General features: G+C 38.7%; 1 protein-coding gene across 1 annotated transcript in view; it reads left to right on the top strand.

Annotated features, from left to right (window-relative positions):
- TUBGCP5 (tubulin gamma complex component 5) overlaps positions 1 to 15,558 on the top strand; it is a 50,502-nt gene extending 34,944 nt beyond the window's left edge. The window contains exons 14-23 of the mRNA XM_019968718.2: positions 577 to 775; positions 2,127 to 2,315; positions 3,120 to 3,302; positions 7,924 to 8,008; positions 8,123 to 8,243; positions 8,732 to 8,910; positions 10,141 to 10,266; positions 11,055 to 11,143; positions 13,642 to 13,742; positions 15,179 to 15,558. Coding sequence (XP_019824277.2) covers positions 577 to 775; positions 2,127 to 2,315; positions 3,120 to 3,302; positions 7,924 to 8,008; positions 8,123 to 8,243; positions 8,732 to 8,910; positions 10,141 to 10,266; positions 11,055 to 11,143; positions 13,642 to 13,742; positions 15,179 to 15,225 — 1,319 coding nt within the window. The 3' untranslated portion in view covers positions 15,226 to 15,558. The remainder of the gene's footprint in view (positions 1 to 576; positions 776 to 2,126; positions 2,316 to 3,119; positions 3,303 to 7,923; positions 8,009 to 8,122; positions 8,244 to 8,731; positions 8,911 to 10,140; positions 10,267 to 11,054; positions 11,144 to 13,641; positions 13,743 to 15,178) is intronic.
- The last annotated feature ends 1,710 nt before the right edge of the window (positions 15,559 to 17,268 follow it).

Here is a 17,268-nt window from a genome sequence, read left to right as displayed (position 1 = left end):
TTATATTATATATGGTCTTTTTTGAGCAATGTAATTTAAGCAGTATACTGAAGGTTTTATCATCTGACTAAAAAGGCTCTGAGAGGCATAGGTGTGACCTTACTTGTTTTGTTTGTAAATCACCTTAATGCTATGTTAATTATTTTGAATTATTTTATGTCTACTTTAATATTTTTTCAGTTTGTGGACTATTTCCTTTCTTACTGAGTAATAAAACAAAGAACTTGACAGGGCCACTGTTGGAAGTGTTTTCCCAGTGAATTGTGACTCCTGTTAGTGTTATCATAGTGCTGTCTAGTATGGTGGCAATCCTGTTTGGTCTGTTATTCTGTTCAGAAAAAAACAAGCTTGTATTTTGAATGTTTGACCATGAACTTTGCAGTTGTCTAACAGAGGGTATAAAAATGTTTAGTTGTACTAAAGGTACTATACTGTAAGAGTAACATAACAAAACAGGGATAGACATTCACAGGCTGAAGGAAAAATACCAGGCTATATTTATATAAAGTTTACTTAATAATTCTTATAGTTCTTTATTTACTAAAACATAGTTCACCTTACACATTTTTGTTTCAGATGCAGAAAGAAAAAGTCTGTATACACTCTTTTTGGAGTCTGTACAGTCTCGTCTTCGACACGGAGAAGACTTCACTGCACAGGCCCTCACTGAGCAGCAGGCCACCAGAGAGACCCTGATAAAGATGCAATCCATTGCCGAGAGGCATCTTGAGTTGGATGACGTTCACGATCCACTGCTGGCAATTAATTTTGCAAGGTGTGATACATACCTGCTGGATTTTTGATGTTTGAAATGGCAGAATCTGTTTATTTCTGCCAGGTAGGGCTTTCTAGCCTTTAAAATAGAAACCTTTATTCTCTCCTTTCTAATGAATGAAATACAAGAATATATTGTGTTTACTTGTTTCAGATACATAATTTGGCATCCTTGTTATTTGTCAAAGTCCATAGACTGTCCTGTGCCTTGAGCCCATGGGCAACGCCACCACTCATATAGAAGATGCTCGCAGAAGTTGCGGTCCTGGGACATGCTGAGTCAGACCCTCCCTGTGTATCTTGGCACTTTAGAAAGTGTTTTTAGGTACTTAGCCTGAGGCAATAAGTTGTTAATGAGTGTGAGTATGAAGTCACTCAGTCGTGTCTGACTCTTTGCGACCCCGTGGACTATAGCCCACCAGGCTCCTCTGTCCATGGGATTCTCCAACCAAGAATACTGGAGTGGGTTGCCATTTCCTTCTCCAGGCGATCTTCCCAACCCAGGGATCGAAGCCGGTCTCCTGCATTGCAGGCAGACGCTTTATCCTCTGAGCCACCAGGGAAGCCTTAAGTTGTTAATACCCACACAGTAAATACCCTGTTTATTGTCTAGTGGCCATCGTTCACTGTCTTCAGCCTAATGGCTAGAAAGGCCTCCTCTGTACTTGATCTTTTAGGGCAAAAGCAACGTGTGAAGGACTATTTCACACAAAGAATATTTTGAGGAAAAAGATTTCTATTTCTATAATAATTGGCATTTTTAAGACTAAAGATAAAAATGGGACTCAAGTTTTGATTAAAGAGAATTCTGTTGAATGTATAGACAAGGTGTGGTGTATTAAAAAGAATGAAATTTTGCAATTTGCAGCAGCATTAGATAGAGTTAGAGGGTATTATACTTTAGTGAAACAAGTAAGGGAAAGACAAATAATATATGATATCACTTATATGGGAAATCTGAAAAATACAACAAACTGATGAAATAACAAGAAACAGACTCATAGATATAAAGAACAAAATATTGGTTACCAGTGGAGAGTTGGGTGGGGGAGGTGCTACATAGGAGCAGGGCATTAAGAGGCATAAACTACTATGTATAACATAAATAAGCTACAAAGATATAGTGGACAGCACAGGCAATATGTTGATATTTTATAATAGCTATAAATGGAATATCACCTTTAAAAATTGTGAATTGCTGTGTTGTACACCTGAAACTTATATTAATGAAATATTCTAAATCAACTATACCTCCATTGAAAGGAAAAAAGGAACTGAGTGTTTTGTTTTGTAAAGAGAGAATTCTGTTGACAGCAGCTCTTAAAAAGAAGACTCATGTTTTTATATTCAAGGTTGTATTTGGAACAGAGTGACTTTCATGAGAAGTTTGCTGGTGGAGACGTATGTGTGGATAGATCATCAGAATCTGTGACTTGCCAGACTTTTGAATTAACGCTGAGATCTTGCCTCTATCCCCATATTGACAAACAATATCTAGATTGCTGTGGAAACCTCATGCGAACTCTAAAAAAAGATTATAGGTATGAGGAATGGTTAAGTTTGGGAAGTAGCTGGTAGTTTTTTATACTTGAAAAACAGTTGAAATAATTTTTTAAACCTAGATTTCGAACTAATTTTTGTTAGAATAGGGAATGGATATGCACTGAACACTTTTGAGATGATCGATTAATCATTAGTGTTTTATTAACTTTATGTGAAATTTGCTTCTGAGAATTTATCCCAAATGAAGACAGAAAAAGCTTGTTACACAAAAAGGCTTGTCACAATATTTGCTATCAGAGGGGAAAACATGAAATTGCTTAATAATGGATAATTTGTATTTTAAATTATGGCATATCCATATTAAAATATGGCATATTCATCTCCATGTATGAACTTTGTAAAGTTCATGTAAATTACACTTATATAGAGTTTTAAATAATGTAAAATTTCTTAAATTGTAAAAAAATCCAGGATGTATAAAATGGTAAGAACTTTTTTTTTTTTTTTTTTTTAATGCATAGATTAAAAAGACTGGGGAACAAATGCCCTGAATATTAACAGTGGAAATTCATCATGATTTGGATTAACCTTTTTTGTAACACTTTAGTAAGTTTCCCAGATTTTTTTAGTTACAGGAAAATAACATACCTCTCTGATTATTAAAAGTAAGCTATATGCTGTTTTATTATTTTTGAAAGTATTTTAAATGTTTTAGTATTTCTGATTTTAGTAAATGTAGTATGTAAACCTGTTTGACTAAAAATGATGTACAAAACCTGGTACTGGTCTAGAATCCTATTTTATGAGCCTAAGGTCTTTCTGTGACTTTTCTATTCTTTCAGGCTGGTTGAATACTTGCAGGCCATGAGGAATTTCTTCTTAATGGAAGGGGGAGATACCATGTATGACTTCTACACGTCAATTTTTGATAAAATAAGGGAAAGGGAAACCTGGCAGAATGTGTCTTTTCTTAATGTCCAGCTCCAAGAAGCAGTAGGACAACGTTATCCTGAAGACAGTTCACGGTAAAATATGGGAGGCACCTTTTCTTTTAAATGCTATAAAATAACCCATGTGCCCCAAACTCTTCTATGACTTCTTTATGCTATCTTATTTTATCCGCACACCGATCCCTGTGAGTTTTATTAATGTTATTTTGCACATTAGAAAACCGAGGCAGCAGCCACTTGCCAGCTGAGTGAGAGGAGATGTGAGATGGGAGCGTGTGGCCTCTCAGGATCTGATGGCCTTGCTCACGTGGCCGGGGTCCACGCTGCCCGCCTTCCTGCCCCATGGTTCTTCCTCTCCAGCCAGCTGTACCAGCATTCATGGTGGTGTCACAGGCGGTTTTCTAAGAGAGTGAGAGCAGGGCCTTTGGCACCGCCAGGGCCTGAACTCCAGGCCTCACAGACCCTCACTTCCACCACAGACCAAGTCAGAGTCCACCCGAGTTAGGAGGGGAAGAGAGATTTTACTTCTCTTCATGGGCAGGGTTGCCTGTTTTCAGAGTGTTGTACTGGCTTTTCCTTAGTCGGGCAGCTCACCTTCCCTCCTCCTTGTCCCTCCTCCTGCCTGCTGATCAACTTGGCCTGGGTGGTGCCAGTAAATTACTTAGATGGCAGAGGCTCATCTTCCATCCCATTTGGTAGTCCTTTTTCCCATTCTGTGTCCTTACTTGGCTGCATTTCTTGGCACCCTTGTTGGCCCTTGAAAAGTTATAATGATAATAATTAACATTTGTTTCATGCCACTTAGAACATTGTTTTCCCCGCAGCCATACCAGATTCTACTTCTTAGTAGTACATAAAATAATTCCTTTTATTTTTATGTGATGTATTACCTTTGATTTTTGCACAAAAGCAGAATTTTCATCAAAAACTTCGGTTAGTAAAAGCAGGGTAACTGCTAGATTCTTTTCGTAGTAAAAAATTAATGCCCAGTAATCCCCAGAGGGGGCCAGGGAAAGTTAAGGTTATATTTTCCACTACCAATAGAAACTCGTGAATTTTGTTATTTTTAGAATGCTTCAATCTATTACAGTTATTCCTGTTTCTTGTTTTGACTGTCCCATTTTTACCCAAAGGGAACTCCTTCACTTGACCCTAGTAATCTTGGAGAGCATCCTTGCTTTTAGGACTGGATACCTGGGCTTGTCCTGTGCACTTCCTGCCCCAGGCAGTACACCTCCCCTAGGAGCACCGGTCCCGTCTCTTCTGTGACTTTAAAGGCCCTTGCTCAGTGTCCCAGAGTGTTCGTCTGTTCTGGATTATCAGTACTTCTGGACTCACTCAGTGGTTGGAGCTAGGAAATATGTAGAAAAAGGAAAATGAATCATATGCTCATATTGATATTTCCAATATTTATTAAAGATTACAAGATTTCACTTCTTTGATTTTCTTTTGTATCTTTCTCCTTGAGTGATTACCAACACGTTAATATAAATACTTACTGGATTTTTCTATAATAAATCATAATAGTTCCAAAGTAACAATAGCAGCAACAAACCTGCTGAGACTTTAGAACATGCTTGTGACTTTATTCTCTTCTTTGTACTTTCAAGTCATCAGAATCCTGTCTTTCAAGGTCACTTGGACTAATTCTCCATGTGATTATAGCACTGATACAAGGTTGGGTTCATTTGTTTTATTTTTTACTTTTAGGAATTGCCTTGTTTTTGTTTTTCTAGATTTAATTGTATAAAACAGCTCTGTTTTTTTAAGTTAAGATCATTAATGCAAAGGCACTTTTAGTCCGGCTGCTAGTGCACACAGTCTCAGCCCCCGAACCACCAGGGAAGTCCCTAGAAAGGCTGTATTTTTTTCTGACTCCCACCAACATAGCTTTCACCACAACCTCACTAACAGAATATGTTGTCAGACTTTGGGATTTTTGCTAGTCTGATGACGAAAAATGATGTCTCAATATAGTTTTAATTTACATTTTTCTTAGTCATCTTTTCATATGTGTATTTTTGCCTTTGTTTTAAAGTGAACTATCCATATCTTTTGCCACTGTTTCTGTCAGTGTCAAGTTATTTATTGGTCTTTATCCTCTTTGTTTTTAGAAGCTCTCTCTTTTTGTTTGGCTGTGCTGTCAGGCTTGTGGGATCTTAGTTCCCTGACCAGGGATTGAGCTTATGCCTCCTGCAGTGGAATGCAGAGTCCCAGCTACGAGACCTCTAGGGAATTCCTTAGAAGCTCTTTCTGTAGGTTTCCCAGGTTGACATTTGTCCTTTTGTTCTGCTTATGGTGTAACAGTTTCTTTTTGGCCCTGCAGTCCTTTTTTAGTGTGTGTATCATGTATCATAGTGTATCTACCAGGTATCAGTCTTTTCTCTTACTACTTTTGGACTTTGAGTCATAATTAAGAAAGTTTTACTCTTTGCTAGTTACAAAGAAATTCCACCCAGGTTTTCTTTTAATGCTTTAATGGATTTTTTTTTTTTTTTAACATTTAGATGTTGATCCATTTAGAGTTTACTCAGCTAAAAAACATGAGAAATAGATCCAGTTTTATCTTTTTCCAGATGACTGGTTGCCATTGCTTATTTCTTTTTGAAAAAAATTATTTTCCCTATTTGTTTGATTACCCCTTTGTCATTAAATTTTCATATACACTCATTATATACATTGTGTCTCTAGATTTTTCATCCTGTTTCACTGTTCTTTTATTCACATTGCTAGTAGCATTCTGTTTTAGCAATAAGGTTTTCTTGGCTGTTCTTGTTTATTTATTTTTCCAAATGTATTTTATCATTTTGTCTAGTTCTACCCAGAAAAATGAAAGCAAAAACTTAGTGGTATTTTTATTGAGTTTCTCTTTCATAGATTTAACTCAAGACAGATGAGCCGTCACTTTGGGACCCCTTCTCCTGTGGCTCCCATGTGCTCTAGGTGCCTGTCTGTGCCCTCAAGCTTCCTGAGTCTGAACCCATGAGTTCCCTCGCTTCCAGGCTCCCCTGCCCTGCTCACACCTCTCCCATGTCATTGGTGTTCCACCTGCAACTTCCCTGTGGGTCCTTTGACCTCCACCCACCCTTGGTATAGCTTTTTGCTCCCTTGCCTTGGGCATCTTCATTCCATGTTTATGGCTTCAGCAACCCCTAATGACCTGCAAATCTGTATTTTTGGCCCAGGCGTCTGCACAACCAGCACTTCATGACTTCACTCGAATGTCATGTTTACATCATTGAGCTCATCGTTTTCTGAGCCCTTTGTTTCTCCTTGATGGACACTGCTGTTCATCCCAGTGCCCATGAGGCTCACCTTAGATTCCTTCCTCTCTGCCAGCCTTCACACACCCGTAGTCCCTCAGTTCTGCCTCCTGGCTAATATTCCCCATCTCAGTGCTCACTCCAGTACTCCCTGCCACCTCCTCACCAGCTGTCTCAGAGTCTCTCCCTTCCATTTGGCCCTTTAGGGCCACTCAGAACATGAGTCACCCCACTGCCACTCATGCTCAGGCTCCTCTGTGCCTCAGAGCAGGTAGGCTGAGCTTTTCATGAGGGAGAAAACTTTTCATTGTTCAGCTCCCCACCTTGTTTCTTATACACACAAAGGTACAGACATATTGTGTACTTTCTCCACCATACTCTCCAGAGATTTGGAAATTCAGAGATTTCCAATTCAGGAATATTTCTGGTTTCCTTGAGAACTATATCCTCTCCCCCAGGAGCCTTCACGTTTTTCTGTACTCCCCAGTTACTTAAGTTACCTGCTGTCCCGTGGGCATGGCCAGCAGTGATCTGCCCATCTGGCTTGGTGCAGCACCCTATGTCTGCTTGGTGACAAGAGGGTGACTGAGCATTTGTTCTGGGCTCTGAGCCTCTGGAATAAGGGGAGGGATTGATTTCTTTATCACCTGCTTGTACAGCACTTGACAGATAAGGTATTCAGTAGGTGACTACTAAGTACTCAGTGGATGCACATGTGTACTAAAAAATTCTAACTAGCTTGTGACATGGAATGAATTGGCTAAACTCATAAATCACACACTGCCCTTTATATTTCTGGTTGAAGCCTTACAGTTAATCTTTTGTGGGCTGCTTACTGGCGTTGTCAGAGGTGCTTTGTAATCGTGCGAGAGTCATGTCATTGCTCAGTCCACTGACAGAACTGTTCTAAGGACAAGTGCCTGGCTCAGGGACGTTTCCATGCCCTACGGTAGCTGCATTTTATTGAGAGTTACACTCAGGCTTATTAGGAAAGAGTGGATAAAGCAGTCTGTGACACCTTTGCTTTAGAAGCAGACTCCATGCTTGCTCACACACTGCCTGTGTGCTCTCCAGGGTGAGGAGAACAGTGCCCCTCCCCAAGACAGACACACACTCACACCACCCTCAGCAGAGGGTCTGTCTCCTGAGCCTGTTGCTGAACTCTGCCAGGTTTAAGCACATGGCAGGTTAACCTTCCCTGACTTCATCTTTTTTCCTAAGTAGGTTTACTCTATCTCGTTTTTTATAGTTAAACTCATTATTTTAAAATTTTGCCCCCTTTCCCTAATTCTAAAACCTGATTTCTATTCTGCAACATATGCTTAGAAAATATACTTTTATTGGAATATTTGTTTCTTTTATGAAATATCTTGTTGTAATATATAAATTAAATTAAAATGCTAAATAGCTAAAACTGATATCTCTTTATCTAGTCTGTCTATATCTTTTGAGAATGTTGACACAGCTAAGAAGAAACTCCCTGTTCATATCTTAGATGGTCTGACGCTGAGCTATAAGGTATGTGCTGATATTCTTTGTAAGAACATTTTCTGTTAAAATTAAGTCATACAAGTAACAGGCTACTTTCTGTTCTGAGTCTAAACAGTGAAAATTCTGTTTTTGCTTTCATAGGTCCCATGGCCTGTGGACATTGTTATAAGTTTGGAATGTCAAAAAATTTATAATCAGGTGTTCCTTCTCTTACTGCAAATAAAATGGGCAAAATATAGCCTGGATGTTTTATTATTTGGTGGTAAGATTTGTTTTCAGCAGATAAATTATAATTTAATTTTAGCTCTCTTTCAGAGAGGTTGGTGGTCTTAGGTCATTTTTTATATATACACAGGTAACAGAATGACATAAATTTATGGCATTACATAATAGTTTTACAGACATCAGAATTAACTTCTTGAATCAGTACAGTTAATCTGAAATACCATAACTAAATTGGGAATTTAACCAGAATTTAACTAGAAATAAAATTTTGGGGTCATATGAAAAAAATTTTAATGACAAGTTTAATGACTTTGTTTTTACATTTTGATGACATTGATAATCAGAGTGATACAGCAGCTTTTATTGCTTCACCTTCCAGATAGGGAAGGTAGTGTCCCTGCTGTGCATCCAGACAAGTGCTCTTCACAGGGCCAGTGATGACACCATCACAAGTCCTAGGGCAGTAGTGCAGGTGAGGTCTAAGCAGATGCTCTTCCCACCCCTCTCCTCTTTGTTCCTTTACAGAACTAGCTAATCCTGCTGACAGATCACAACGTAAAGAAGGAGTTTTAGGTAACCCAGACACAGCTGCTCATTTTGGCCCACAGAAGGAGCCAGTAAGACTGCAGGTTCATCGTATGTTCCTCTTAAGAGTGAAGCTCATGCACTTTGTGAACAGCTTACACAACTACATCATGACCAGGGTTTGTGTCTGTCCATCCGTTTAGTTCTATCACCGTATGTACATATGTTCATGGAGAATTGCTTGTAATATATATATAAATACAAAGAAGCATGCACAATACTTACAGGCTGTAAATGTGAAGATATCAGATACTAAAAACTTGATCATAAAATAACATGGCAGCAGGTTAAGTGTTTGCTTTTCTTTCCTTTTTTGAAACACACCAGAGCACATGTATCCAGAGACTGCTCTTTCTCTTGTCTAGTGACCCCTTGGAACGACACACCCAGAGCTCCTCTTTTGGAATTGCCATCAGAACTTGCCACGTATTCCTTTAAATTTCACCAGTGGTAACAGGGCTATCCCTGGAAAATGGCTTCAATTTTTAGTAATGGAAGCCTAAAAAAAAATCTGTCAGGCTAGTATGGAGTATAAGAGGGAAAATGCAGCCAGATTATGTAATTTTTTCTTAAATATAAGAAGTAACTCGTAGAGTAAATAGCTTTTCTTACACATATTAAAACCAGTTCTAGAGGAAGTTCTGAAGAGAAAAATCAGATATTTGAACAGTGGCAGTGTTATTAGAGGATAATATTCACTTGGGGTTTAAAATGGTTGCTAAAAAAAATTTGTAGTCACTCTGGTAGATAGGTTCTAGAGCCCACTTGTGTGTGGATGAAGTGTGCCTTTGAAGCCTTTGTTTTAAACATGGTCCACATGGCAGAGGTGCCCTCTGTTTTCTGTACACCAGTGACCTTCAGAGGGCAACCTTAATCTCTTAATTAATTGTTCAGTCTTTTTTCTCAATTTTTTATTTTGAAGTTTAGATGATTCAGAGTGTCGTGCCAATCTCTGCTGTATAGCAAAGTGACTCAGTTCTACATATATATGCATTCTTTTTTTTAAGCCCTTAATTGTTGAGGGTAAATGGTAAGAGATTGTTTTTGTTTTGTTTTGTTTTCTACTTAAAAGTACAGTTATGCTCCTTTTAAAGGACCATTATGTAAGTAGTGGAATTTATTGAAACATATAAATTCAGTTTACCTGATGCTTTTAAAAAATCAGTGCGTTTTCTATACAGTTTTCTATACTTGTCCCTCTGTGCAGGAGCAATCTGTTAGTCCAGAGTGAGGCATTCCCTCCCTGTGCAAGTGAATGTAGAAGAAGTTGGTAAAAAAGTTTTGTGTATTGTATACAAATTCTCACAGAAAAGATATGCTGATTAAATTTGTCATCTTTCTTTTTGAAGATTCTTCACAGTACAGGGCTGGAGTTTCAACATCAAGTTGAAGAAGCCAAGGATTTAGATCAGTTGATTAAAATTCACTATAGATACTTATCAACCATCCATGATCGATGTCTGCTGAGAGAAAAGGTACATGAACTTGGCCATTGAGGCAGGAATGAAGCCAGCCAAGGGAAATTGTCTGTGATCTTTGGAGTTTTATGCTTAGTAAGCTTTTGATATGCAGAATATTTTTTTAAGGAAGCACCAGATCCAGTGAGATTATAAATATGTGCCATATTACCAGAAATTAGATCTAAAAGAAACAGTTGACATTTTTTTGTGACAGTCTGTACTCACTCAGCACTGTGCTTGAATTCAATTAGAAAATTTTATCTGCTGGTAGTACTTTTTGTTCAGGAGTGTGTCCAGTTTGAAGTGAATATATGGGATTAGGTCATCATGCAGCCATTGAAATGACATGCCCCGTTCACTGGTGAATTTAAACACCTGTCTCAGGAAATGGTAGCTTACTGGCTCTGCTGGTCAGATTGCGCTGCTGATGCACCTTTACATGGTGCATGGGTACAGCCCACTTCCAACTGTGTTGTGTTCAGAGCCTAGCACCCTTCCTTATACTTTGCTGTTGTTGTTGTTCAGTCGTTAAGCTGTGTCTGACTCTCTGCAACCCCACAGACTGTAGCACGCCAGGCTCCTCTGTCCTCCACTGTCTCCCAGAGTATGCTCAAATTTGTGTCTGTTCAGTCAGTGATGCTATCTAACATTTCTCGTCCTCTGCTATTCCCTTGTCCTTAGACTTGGAAGGCAGTTATTGCATTAATGAACTTTTTCTGTGACATTTAAATTAGGTAAAAGTGTTGGTGTCTGTGTTCAGACATGGTCACCAGGTTTGTGTTCTTCCATGGCTTTCTCTCCAGGTCAGCTTTGTGAAGGAAGCCATCATGAAGGTGTTGAACTTGGCTCTCATGTTTGCAGAGGGGTGGCAGGCTGGCCTGGGGGCATGGCAGTAAGTATGCGGCTTGTGGAGCTCTGTGCTGTGACCATTTCAGTTTTGCTTTTAGCTGACTTCATTCTGGCAGTCTTGTTTTTTCATCGTGACAATATACCACATACACTTACAATTATGGAAAGAATTGAGAATTATCTAGTCTAAAGAATAGACAGCATCAAAAATCATGCAATTAATTTGTGGCTGGTGAAACAGTAAGAAAAATCTGAAGTCTTGATTAGCAGAAGCAATTATCTTTAAATTACATTCCTGTTGTATAGCAGTGTTAGTTGCTCAGTTGTGTCTGACTCTTTGCGACCCCATGGGCTGGAGCCTGGCAGGCTCTTCTGTCCATGGGATTCTCCAGGCAAGAACACTGGAGTGGGTTGTCATTTCCTTCTCCATACTGTTGTATAAGTTTGCTAAGTTTTTGTTATGGTTGCCTCCAGATATACACAGAAGTGGGTGGCAGGGTGGTGGAGGGGAAGCATAACAGACCCTGGAGTCCATTACTCCACTTCAGCAGATGACAGTGACACCCAGTTTTGTTTTATGTTTACTGCTCACTCCCACACACTCAGTTATTTTAAACCAAATTCAGGACATTATGCTAGACTTTAGTCCAAAATCGTATTTTAGAGAGCTCTAGAAGATTGATTGTACATTTTACTGTTAGGGTGTTTATTATTCATGCCTATCACATAGAAAGTCAGAGGACACTTGAAAACCCAGGAGCTCTTTCTTCCTATCCAGAATACCATCTTCTACTGTTACCTTGAAAGTGTAGCTCAACAGCTTGTCCTTCTCTTGTTTATAAAATTAATGTTATGCTGCTGGTATTACTTGCCTGAAATAAAAGTGTTAAGTCTGGTTGACTAGACTGTTAAGAGTTAATAGTTTATAGTTAGTTGATATTAGTAAGGAACTGAAAGTTCATTATAGCACTAATCTAAAATCCTAGTTACGACCAACCTAGACAGCATATTAAAAAGCAGAGACATTCCTTTGCCAACAAAAGTCCATCTAGTCAAGGCTATGGTTTTCCAAGTAGTCATGTATGAATGTGAGAGTTGGACTATAAAGAAAGCTGAGGACCGAAGAATTGATGCTTTTGAACTGTGGTGTTGGAAAAGACTCTTGAGAGTCCCTTGGACTGCAAGGAGATCCAACCAGTCCATCCTAAAGGAGATCAGTCCTGGGTGTTCACTGGAAGGACTGATGTTGAAGCTGAAATTCCAATACTTTGGCTACCTGATGCGAAGATCTGACTCATTTGAAAAGACCCTGATGCTGGGAAAGACTGAGGGTAGGAGGAAAAGGGGACGACAGAGGATGAGATGGTTGGATGGCATCACGTACTCAATCAACATGGGTTTGAGTGGACACTGGGAGTTGGTGATGGACAGGGAGGCCTGGCGTGCTGCAGTTCATGGGGTCACAAAGAGTCGGACACAACGGAGCGACTGAACTGAACTGAAAATCCTAACCTATAGGGCTTTATCAAAATGCTCTCAATGAAGAAACTCCGATGGTAGGTTAAAACCCTAATTGCCGGGGTGAAAATAGGAGTCTTACTTGCTTTACTGTTGCTGCTTCCAGTGTGTGAAGGAGACTTCTCCTTCCATGTCACTGTCAGATGGAGGAGAAGGTAATAATACTGCTGTGCACACATGGCTAAAATAGAACTGTTTCTTCAACAAGTAAATTGTAAGAAAAAAAGCAGGACGTGAGGAGGACTTAAGCATATTAACTATCACAGTTTGTGGACATTAATTGATCCTGAGTCACATTTAAAGCAAAAAAGTGAAAAAATTTTAAAGATAGGTATAATTTGAACAGTATTATTTCATGGTATTTTTTAAATCATTAAGAATTTTTAAACATGTGGTATTGTGGCTACGGATTTAAAGGAGTCTTTGTGTTTAGTGTGATACTGAAATATTTACGCCTGAAATGCTGTGATGTCAACTTTGCTTCTGAAGATGTGGGGCTGGGGGGAGGGGTGACTGCTGAAGCTGGATGTGGGTGTTTGCTATTGCCTGTATTAACAAGTTTTTAGTAATTTTTAAAAATAAACTTTTTATATCTTTTAATGTGCTATTTATTTCAAAAGAAGGTATGCGTTTGAAAAGTAAAAATATAGAATTGTGCAGTAGAAAAGGGAGGGACTTCCGTGGGAGTCCAGTGGTTAAGACTCCACTACAGGGGGCCCAGGTTCAATCCCATGTCAGGGAACTAAGATCTCCTAAGCCCTGTGGCCAAAAAAGGGGACTGTCCCCAGTGACCCTCACTCTGGAACTCAGCAGCATGCTGGAGCAGCAGTTTTGTGTCCTAATGACACTGCCCTTCAGACTCTTTGAAAGTTTGGCAGATTTTATATTTTATTTTAGAATCTTTAGACTTAGGAATCTAAATAAATTAAACTGAAGCACATTTGTAATTACCCTAAAGGTATTTTATAGCCTGCTTAGTAACTCCTTATATGCTTACTTAAATTGAAATTTACTCTTTCCTAGGATGGAATCTATAGAGAAAATGGAGTCTGATTTTAAAAACTGCCATATGTTTCTTGTAACCATTTTAAACAAAGCTGTCTGTAGAGGATCCTTTCCCCATTGTGAGTATTATGTTAAAATATTATTGCTTTTATATTTTCCGGTAACTCAGTCTGTTACTGTTTTGTTATTGATCTCATGAAGATTTAGAATTTTTCACTACTTCAAACCTGGAAAGTCCCTCAGCAGTTGATTTCCAAGTAAGTGGTGTAAGTGAATCAGATGTAAAATATTGAGACTGAAGATACTGCTTTCTGGTATATCATGTGTAACACCAATGGATTTCTAAAACCATAAGTAAACCAGATGGCAAAATAGGTTTCAGTCACATTTCACTATCATGCATAGCTTTTGTAACTATTCCTTTCAAAAAATAGGGTTTGGAGGTCAGTTTGCTTTGTTTTTTGTTTGTTTGTTTTTTTAAGCAATTTTAAAACTCCCAAGGCTGACTCTTAAACAAAGAAATGCAAGCCTGACAGTTCAAAACAGCAGGAAGCAAACAGGTCTGTGTGGCGAGTCACAGGGAGAAAAGAGCTGTATGTTTATAAACACAAAGGACAAAGTAGTATTTCTTGCACAGCTTTTTTGGGAAAAGTATGCTGGGCTAATTTTTTCCCTATTTCTGTATATTCAGATTGTGGTATGCTCATTAAGAGTAGGTGAACATTTTTAAAAACACTATTAGAGTAACAAGACAGAACACTGGGAATAAACAAAAACATATCAAAAAGTTGTTAATGCAAAGACATCTAAGTAAATTAAGTTCTGCTATGAGATGAGCCTTTCAGCGCTAACATGCTGTACCCACAGAGCAGGTACGTGGGGCAGTGACTGACCAGAGGCACATAGACTGCCAGAACAGAGAAACCCATTGTTGGTGTAGCAGGCTGGAATCCGAGATGCCCGCACAGAGAGCCAGTCTTCCCCACTCCCAGCTTACCCTGTACATAGTGATGTGGAAGCTGGGGGCCAGCAGGGCTGGAAGACAACTCTAATCTCACAGATCCCTAATTTCCTGTGTTGAGTTGACTCTTCTACAATGAAGAGGCTTTCATCTGTTATGCAGGTATATAAAAACTAATGTTGTAAACCCCTACTGCCACCTCTCAGCCTCCCGCATTTATACCCTTGGCCCAGAAAAGTACTGTGTTAAAAATGTGTTAAAGGAAACAGATTCCATTCATAGCTTAGAACATAGTGTTGTGTTATGAAGTAAGTCCAGGTTTTATGATATTTCAAAAAATGTGATTTGTTCAGTGTAAAACCCAGATTTTTCTTTGTTGTTTTCAAAACTAAAATGTTATGAAATAGAAGTAAATCATAGTTTTTCAATTTGCATTTAATAAATGAAGATTATTATCTTTAGTGTATGTTAAAGATAATTAGTATTTTCATTAAAAATAGAAAATGTCTAATACTTTTTGAGACATTGGTTAAAGCTTATTCAGCCATTGTCATTTAAATCTGTCTTGTTAACCTATTTTTATTCTTCCCACAGTGGAATCTCTAGCACTATCACTCATGGCTGGCATGGAACAAAGTTAAATATCTTCAGTGTAGTAAATACCTCAGATTTAATCTTCATACATATACATTTCCACCATATGGAGCTAAGAAATGGGACTCTTATTTTGGTTTATTTTTAAACTGTTGTCTACTGTCTAAACAAGTGGGTTTTATGTGTATTCTCTTGGGATTATTGGTTGGTATATAGAGTTATATGTATAAAACTTTATCAATGCAAAGTGAATACAGTCTGTTTACACTTATATTTCCTACTGTAAGCAATAGCTTTATGGTATTGGTACCTTTAAATGTAAAATATATCATTTTTGAAAATGTAATTAAGATTTAAAATAAAGCACTTTATTCCCCCTTTTGCTTAGTCACAGAAGTTTTTTATAGTTTTACATACTATTTTCCCTAAAGGTTGTCATAGATTTGGCAGTTGAAAAATGTATTTTTATATGCTTGGAAAGTTCCAGGATAGAAAACAATTTCAACCAATGTCAATAAATGTAAAGCCAGCTGTGGTACAAGAATCCTATTATATGGCCTTCGTGAGCTAACCATAATTGATTAAAACTATATTTACTGTTCAGTGTTCCCACATTTTCTTTGTAGAGTTGTATTTCTCTAGCAGTTATGACTCAGCACTATATTTACTACTTATTTTTTGAAAACAGCTATTTTTGGGGCTCCAAAAATCACTGCCGATGGTGATTACAGCCATGAAATTAAAAGACGCTTATTTCTTGGAAGGAAAGTTATGACCAACCTAGATAGCATATTCAAAAGCAGAGACATTACTTTGCCAACAAAGGTCCGTCTAGTCAAGGCTATGGTTTTTCCTGTGGTCATGTATGGATGTGAGAGTTGGACTGTGAAGAAAGCTGAGCACCGAAGAATTGATGCTTTTGAACTGTGGTGTTGGAGAAGACTCTTAAGAGTCCCTTGGACTGCAAGGAGATCCAACCAGTCCATTCTAAAGGAGATCAGTCCTGAGTGTTCTTTGGAAGGATTGATGCTGAAGCTGAAACTCCAATACTTTGGCCACCTCATGCAAAAAGTTGACTCATTGGAAAAGACTCTGATGCTGGGGGTGGGGGTGGGGTGGGCACAGGAGAAGAAGGGGACGACAGAGGATGAGATGGCTTCATGGCATCACCAACTCAATGGACAAGAGTTTGAGTGAGCTCCAGGAGTTGGTGATGGACAGGGGGGCCTGGCATGCTGAAATTCATGGGGTTGCAAAGAGTCAGACACGACTAAGCAACTGAACTGAACTGAAGTCCAAATAGCCTCAGAGCTGAGCATCAGGGGCTCCTACCCTGTACACAATTTCAGTTGTTTTACAGCATGCAAACTCAGCCAACCAGAGGTCCTGGAAACTAGCCCAGGTCTCAGACTTTACTCTGAAGTCTTGGAAACAGTTCGCTGAGGAGGCCTTCAAACGCCAGCAATGAGTAAGTTATTACTTTCAGGTCTCAAGAAAAGACTGCAGTGCAACCTAACAACTGTAAAATTTGAGAAGTATTTCTTAATCTGGTCCTACAAGGCACAACTGTGGAAATTGATGGAAGTGCATGCTCATATAAAGCAGTTATGATGGAGTCAAGGCCCAAACAATAATGGCCTGGCTGTTTTGGTAAAGTTCTTTATGCATAGCAAAAATCATCATGTCAAACATACCAAAACATAACTTCTTTCATAAACTGACTTACATTTATTGTCTGTGTCACTAAACCTGAAATAGAAGATACATTTATTCGTAGGATACTTAGGAAATGTTTTCACTTTAAAAAATGAGTATTTAGAATTTGTTGTTGCCACAGACTGGTTTTATACTATATTTGTTCTTTTTATTTGTTCTCATGACTTTAGAGTTTCCAAGGAAAGATTAGCAGAGTTTAAATTGAGGGAAGGATAGACCTTACAAACCGTCACCAATTTCTTTGGAAAGTAGCCTCCAAAGTACAGAGCACCCAGTGAAAAGGGAAAGGGAGATGGACTGGCCAGAGAGAAAAGCTGTCCCAGCTGGTTGTCCCGTGTTGGGCTGAGAGAATTGGCTTCTGTTCCCCATCTCCA

The sequence above is a fragment of the Bos indicus genome, chromosome 2 (assembly GCF_029378745.1).
Source record: "Bos indicus isolate NIAB-ARS_2022 breed Sahiwal x Tharparkar chromosome 2, NIAB-ARS_B.indTharparkar_mat_pri_1.0, whole genome shotgun sequence".
NCBI classification, from domain to species: Eukaryota; Metazoa; Chordata; class Mammalia; order Artiodactyla; family Bovidae; genus Bos; species Bos indicus.
The sequence above is the reverse complement of the archived record's forward strand: the minus strand, read 5'-3'. Positions and strand labels throughout refer to the sequence as shown.